The sequence below is a fragment of the Zingiber officinale genome, chromosome 4B (assembly GCF_018446385.1).
Source record: "Zingiber officinale cultivar Zhangliang chromosome 4B, Zo_v1.1, whole genome shotgun sequence".
NCBI lineage: Eukaryota > Viridiplantae > Streptophyta > Magnoliopsida > Zingiberales > Zingiberaceae > Zingiber > Zingiber officinale.
In genome coordinates, this window is record NC_055993.1 from 76,678,470 (window position 1) to 76,684,677 (window position 6,208).

The 6,208-nt window shown below is 44.2% G+C and overlaps 1 protein-coding gene across 1 annotated transcript; it reads left to right on the forward strand.

The window, feature by feature from the left end:
- The first annotated feature begins 4,179 nt into the window (after positions 1-4,179).
- On the forward strand, positions 4,180-5,635 carry LOC121977621 (peroxidase 5-like). Its single transcript, XM_042530091.1, has 3 exons — positions 4,180-4,495; positions 4,576-4,764; positions 4,842-5,635. The coding sequence occupies exons 1-3, from the start codon at positions 4,274-4,276 to the stop codon at positions 5,385-5,387; spliced, it is 957 nt and encodes a 318-aa protein (XP_042386025.1). The 5' UTR covers positions 4,180-4,273; the 3' UTR covers positions 5,388-5,635.
- The last annotated feature ends 573 nt before the right edge of the window (positions 5,636-6,208 follow it).

Sequence of the window (6,208 nt, forward strand, 5' to 3'; positions counted from 1 at the left end):
GACTTCCCTAGCAACCCTCCTAATGACCCTCTTAGGCTTTAAAGCCTTGGCCATTTGGGACTCATCAAGATCAACTCTAGGGGTGACTCCCCTTGTGACCTTGGTGATGGTCTTCCTAGCCCTAGGTCTTGTTCCATAATCGAATGGAGCATTATGATAAGTGGGCTTGACCACTTGAGACTTAGGTTTGTGACTCAAACCTCTCATGTCCTTGGGCTTTTGCTTTTGACCCTTAGGCCTAATGATGATTTCTCCAAATTCTTAAGGGTCTTTTCTAAAGTGTCAAGTCTTGACCTCAAGACTTGATTTTCCTTTTCTAATACCTCAAGTTTTAATTTGTCATTTTTCTTTGAGGTATTCCTAGGCATATGTCTAGTTGTTTTGGGATTCCTACCTAGGTTTTCCTTAACCTTAGATGAGTTAGTCCTAGGGTTGACATTTCTAGTATTGTTCTTGTCTAGGCTAACATGTTTTGCACCTAAGCACATGTATCGGTTTCTAAGATTATCATGCTTATCATTATTGACAATTGCAATAAAATTACTAGCATGCGTCTTATAAGGATTGCAAGAATGTACCTTAAAGGATACCTTAGGGTTTGCCTTAGCTCCCCCTATAGATGTGCTTGGTCTCTTGTCCTTGTGAGGTTGCCTCCCCCTTGAATATTGACTTCTATAATGTCCCCTTCGCTTGCATTTGAAGCACACCACGTGCTCCTTGCCCTTGCGTTTCGGGACTCCGGCTTCCTTGACCTTTGGTGCCGGCAGAGTCTTCCTAATCCTCTTTGGACATTTACTCTTGTAATGACCATATTCCCTACACTCAAAGCACATTATATGTAATTTACTTGAAATTAAATCGCTTGAGTTACCTAGGGTTGAGAATGGATGTAATCTCTCTTCTTCATCCCTTCTGGAGGTAGAAGCTTCTTCTTGCACCAATCTTGAAGAAGAACTCTCCTCCTCTTCTTCCATAGATGTTGAGTAGCCCTCAACTTCTAATTCCTTACCTTCATGATGTGAGCTACTTGGCTCACTTGACTCCTCTTCATGACTTGAATTGGAGCTCTCCTCATGGAACTTAGCCAAGTTGTTCCACAACTCCTTGGCATTGTTGTATCCACCTATCTTACACAAGATATCACTAGGTAATGAAAATTCAAGGATTTTCGTTACCTCGTCGTTGATTGTGCATTGGTGGATTTGTTCCTTCGTCCACTTCTTTTTCTTGAGAAGTTCTCCCTTTCTATCCACCGGAGGAATAAAACCTACTTGTACACAATTCCAATTTGCTAGGTTAGTCATAAGAAAATACTCCATTCTTACCTTCCAATACGCGAAGTCGTAGCACTCGTAGAAGGGTGGAATCGTGATGTCTTCTCCGAGTCGATCCATTCTCTAGCTTGTGCTCCCCCGGGTGTTAATCCGACGAAGAGCAACCTTGCTCTGATACAACTTGTTAGGACCTCCGGATGCGGTTAGAGAGGGGGGTGTGAATAGCCGACCTCAAATTCGCGTTTCTTTCTACAAATCAAGTTAGCGCAGCAGAAAAATAACAACTGAAACGTAAATGGAGATATCAAACCTCAAGCACAGCGATGTAACGAGGTTCGGAGATGATACTCCTACTCCTCGGCGTGTCCGTAAGGTGGACGAAGTCTATCAATCCGTCGGTGGATGAGACCCCGGATAACCAGCTAATATGAACTCCTTCTGGGTGGAGAAACATCGCCACAATCTCTTGCAACAGCAAGATAGGAGTACAAGAAAGAAAGCAAGAAACAAAAAGCAATACGAATGTAAAAACACTTTGCCTTCTCGTCGACGGGAGTCCGTTGATGAAGCAACAACTTCACGGATGCCCAACAGCAGCTGAACCAGCCGAAGGAAGCTCACTCGAAGCTTCAAGAAGTATGAGCTCAGCAAAGCTCAGTAAGACCAGAAGGAACCCGGAAGAAGAAGAAGCACTGTAGAAGCCCTCGACCTCTTTATAACCTGCACCTGCTCACCTGGCGACAGAGTTCTGCGAAGAAGACGAAAATAGCCGTTGTGACTCAATGGCTATGCCTGGACCGATCACCTGATCGGTCCAGGAGAGCCCTGATCGGTCCACAGACTGATCAGGCTAAGCCTGGACCGATCAGACCATATCCTGATCGGTCCAGGAGGGATCTGATCGGTCCCTGGACCGATCAGTCCTTTCTCTCCTTTTCCTCTGTGTTGCTTCCTGATCGGTCTCCAGACCGATCAGATAACTCATAGTGCCACACTGATTGGTTACTGGTCGATCTGCAGACCGATCAGCCGTATCATTGGATCGGTCACCAGACCGATCCAGGTTTAGAGCTCCCAGCCCTAAATCCTACCTGGTCCTGAGAACGAGCTACCGAGCCCTCTCTGACCTAGTCCGGAGAATGAGCTACCGAGCCCTCTCCGACTTCGTCCGGTCCAGAGAACGAGCTACCGAGCCCTCTCTGACCTAGTCCGGAGAACGAGCTGCCGAGCCCTCTCCGACTTCGTCCGGTCCAGAGAATGAGCTACCGAGCCCTCTCTGACTTCGTCTGGTCCAGAGAACGAGCTCCCAAGCCCTCTCTGACCTAGTCCGGAGAACGAGCTGCCGAGCCCTCTCCGACTTCCCATGCCAAGCTTCCATACTTGGACTTCTCCCGTGCCAAGCTCCCTGCTTGGACTTTTCCGTGCCAAGTCTCCATACTTGGACTTTTCCCGTGCCAAGTCTCCATACTTGGACTTTTCCCGTGCCAAGCTCCCTGCTTGGACTTTTCACCAGATGTCTGGTCAACCTTGACCTATCTGGATTTCCCTTGCCTGGCTTCACTCACCAGGACTTTCCAACTGCCTAGCTTCACTCACCAGGACTTTCCCTTGCCTGGCTTCACTCACCAGGACTTTCCCTTGCCTGGCTTCACTCACCAGGACTTTCACCTGACTTCACTTACCATGACTTTGCCGAATCAGGTCGACTCACCTCGGGTCAACCAGGTCAACCTTGACCAAAGATTGCACCCACAATCTCCCAAGTTTGTATCAGAATACAACTTTTCTACTCTCATCAAACATCAGAATAGAACTTTTCTATTCTCATCAAACATCATAATAGAACTTTTCTATTCTCGTCAAACATCAAAATACAACTCGAGTCAGGTCAACTCGAGTCAGGTCAACCAGGTCAACCTTGACCTAAGGTTGCACCAACAGCCATCACCCAAGAAGTACTCGGTTGTGGCCATCCTAATTATGTCATCTCACTTTGGGTAAGATAAACCCTAAACACATGAGGAAATTCTCCTTGTTTCCAAAGTTTGTCAAAATTTTTACTTCATTCACCATAATTATTAGAAGACTCTTTATTTCATCCTTAATAAGATTGTAAATGAACCAAACATTTATGAATAAGTTTGGTGTCAGGTTTGGAAAGAATTTATTTATGTTTGTTCAATACACACAAGATTAATTAAATAAATAAGTTTGAACAACTCAGTAAACTAAATAAACAAGTTTAAATACATATGCGTTCAACTCCTTTAATATTCATGAACAAAGTTTATGAACAATGTACGTGAACATCATTCACGAACTATGTTGATTAATAAAATTTTTATCAACATGTTAAATAAAAAATATTTAAAATGAATAAATACGTTTGAGTTGTCACGCTCAATCACCAATTAAACAAGTAAACGTTTTAAACAATCAAATAAATTTGAATTGAGAGTTTGATAATATATAAACAAAGAATTAAATTTAAATCAAATTTGAATCAAGCTCAAGCTTAAACTCAAGTAGACTTGACTCGGTTAACTTGTTATATAAACTTAAATACTCTAAAACTTATTCTTCTTAGCTTTGTTGAGATCCCTAACCCTTAATGTAGGTTTAGTTGCTAAACTCACAAGAAAAGTCCTTGTCTGAACATTTATCACGCTAAAAAAAACCCTTCTTTTTTATTTTTATTTTTTATTTTTTATTTTTTATTTTTTAGACCCTTCACCAAATAAATTAATATGTCAACTTCCCACCAGATACCTCGCCGGTACAGTGGACCATCTCACTGCACTATTGCTTTCATTTATAATGCACTCAACATATAATTCCAACTAATATATATATATATATATATATATATATAATGCTTTTAGATCTACTTAAAATCCAATAAAGGTTCTTTAGGAATACTATAAAGATCTCCTTTCCTTCGCTTGCCTTCCTATATAAAGAAAAATATCCAGAGGATATATAGAGATCGGTGATCGGAAATGGAGTTGGGAAGAGGAGAGATGCTAGTGGCCTTCTTCTCCATGGCCTTGTGGATTGGTGGCGTGACGAGAGCAGAGGCTCAGCTCAAGGTCGGATTCTACTCTCAAAGCTGCCCTCACGCCGAGGCCATTGTCAAAGAGGAGATCGAGAAGGCCCTCGGAGACGACGAAGGCGTCGGCGCCGACCTGATCAGAATGCACTTCCATGATTGCTTCGTCAGGGTGATCGATCGCACTTCTCCGTCTCCTCCTCTCGTCAAATTGTAATATTGCTGACGAATCCAAGTGTTTGTATCGATCAGGGTTGCGATGGTTCGATTTTGCTGGATTCCACCAACAGTAGCAAAGCCGAGAAGGACGCGGAGATCAACCTCACGCTCGAAGGATTCGACATTATCGACGCCGTGAAGGAGAAGCTGGAAGCCGCCTGCAGGGGAGTTGTCTCCTGCGCCGATCTCCTCGCCTTCGCTGCCAGAGACGCCGTCGTTCATGTAACGGTCTTGTGTTGACTCTGTTCGATCTTGTTCGGCAATTGATCGATCGTTGATTAAGATTCTTAATTGGACAGTACGGAGGAATTCAGTACGAGGTGCCGTCGGGGAGAAGGGACGGGAAGATCTCCGTTGCCACCGACGCTGACATCCTCCCTTCGCCGGACTCTGAGCTCGCCGCGCTCACCCACTTGTTCGTCTCCAAAGGGTTGAGTCAGGCCGACATGATCGTCCTGTCGGGGGCCCACACCGTGGGCATTGCGCACTGCGACGCCTTCTCCGAGCGGCTGTACTCGGCATCCCCGGCGCTGGAGGTGGAGTACGCGTCGGAGCTGAGGAAGCAGTGCCCGCGGGGGAGCAACAATACCGCACCGATGGACCCGCAGTCGCCGCACAAGTTTGACAACCGCTACTACCAACTCGTGCTCGGCGACCGCGCGCTGTTCACCTCCGACTACGCGCTGCTGTCCACGCAAGGCACGGCGGCGCAGGTGAAGAACCTCGCCGGCGACTACTGGGGCTTCCAGAGTAAGTTCGCCGCCGCCATCGTGAAGATGGGCGCCATCGGCGTCCTCGCTGGCTACGACGGTGAGGTTCGGGCCAACTGCCGAGTCGCCAACTGAGCAATTAATGTGCTGTAATACATTGATTTGCGTATGTGATCGGTTCTCTGGTTACGTCGTCGTCTCTCAAATTGTAATATTGTGTCGTTTTATCTCGTGATTTAAGAACGTCAAATGATTGTTGTTGTTGTTTTTTTTTTAAATTAAAGAAATATTATTTTCACAAGTTGCTATATATTGTAACAGTTCTTATAATAGACAAAATCATAAGTGTACAACTCTCGTCAAATAATAAAAAAATAAGAGTTTGAGATTGAAAGAAAATGAGTTGAGCACGCACAAAAAATGAGGAAGAAATCCGAATTTGGGAAAACGATTTTATGATTTCAATTTCGCTACAATGATTATTAACACTTTATCTCAATATATGTTCATATACAGGTGGTCTATCATGAGATATCGATATAGACTTTTAGAATTATATCAGCGTACCTACCCAAACTCGACATATACTTTTAAGACGACATTACTAAAGAGATCGCTTTCTTAGGGAGACTCCTGTCATGATGTTCCACGATCCTCTAGTGTAATCTCAAAACTCATTAAGCTTTGTGATAGCTAATAGCTAATGGTGTCCTCATGAGGTTTTGGACAACTTTTGTGACCAACCCCTCGTGTCTCGATTCTTTATGGGTCGGAGATTTAGATTCAACTTTCGGTCCTTCTCCATGTTTCGTGAGATACGAAAGTGCACAATTATATCACAATTATGTCTGTGCAATGCAGTCGGATCATGAAACAAACATAGCATGCAATAGAGAAAGGTAAATAGACCTATAAAAAAACATGTCAACTATTCATCGGGCTACTACATTGTCCTA

Bases quoted from the DNA above. Each gene is read 5' to 3' on its own strand.
- LOC121977621 (XM_042530091.1), top strand. From the start codon at position 4,274: ATGGAGTTGGGAAGAGGAGAGATGCTAGTGGCCTTCTTCTCCATGGCC. The intron at 4,496-4,575 runs GTGATCGATCGC...TGTATCGATCAG, and splicing joins TCCATGATTGCTTCGTCAGG to GGTTGCGATGGTTCGATTTT. The intron at 4,765-4,841 runs GTAACGGTCTTG...TTAATTGGACAG, and splicing joins CCAGAGACGCCGTCGTTCAT to TACGGAGGAATTCAGTACGA.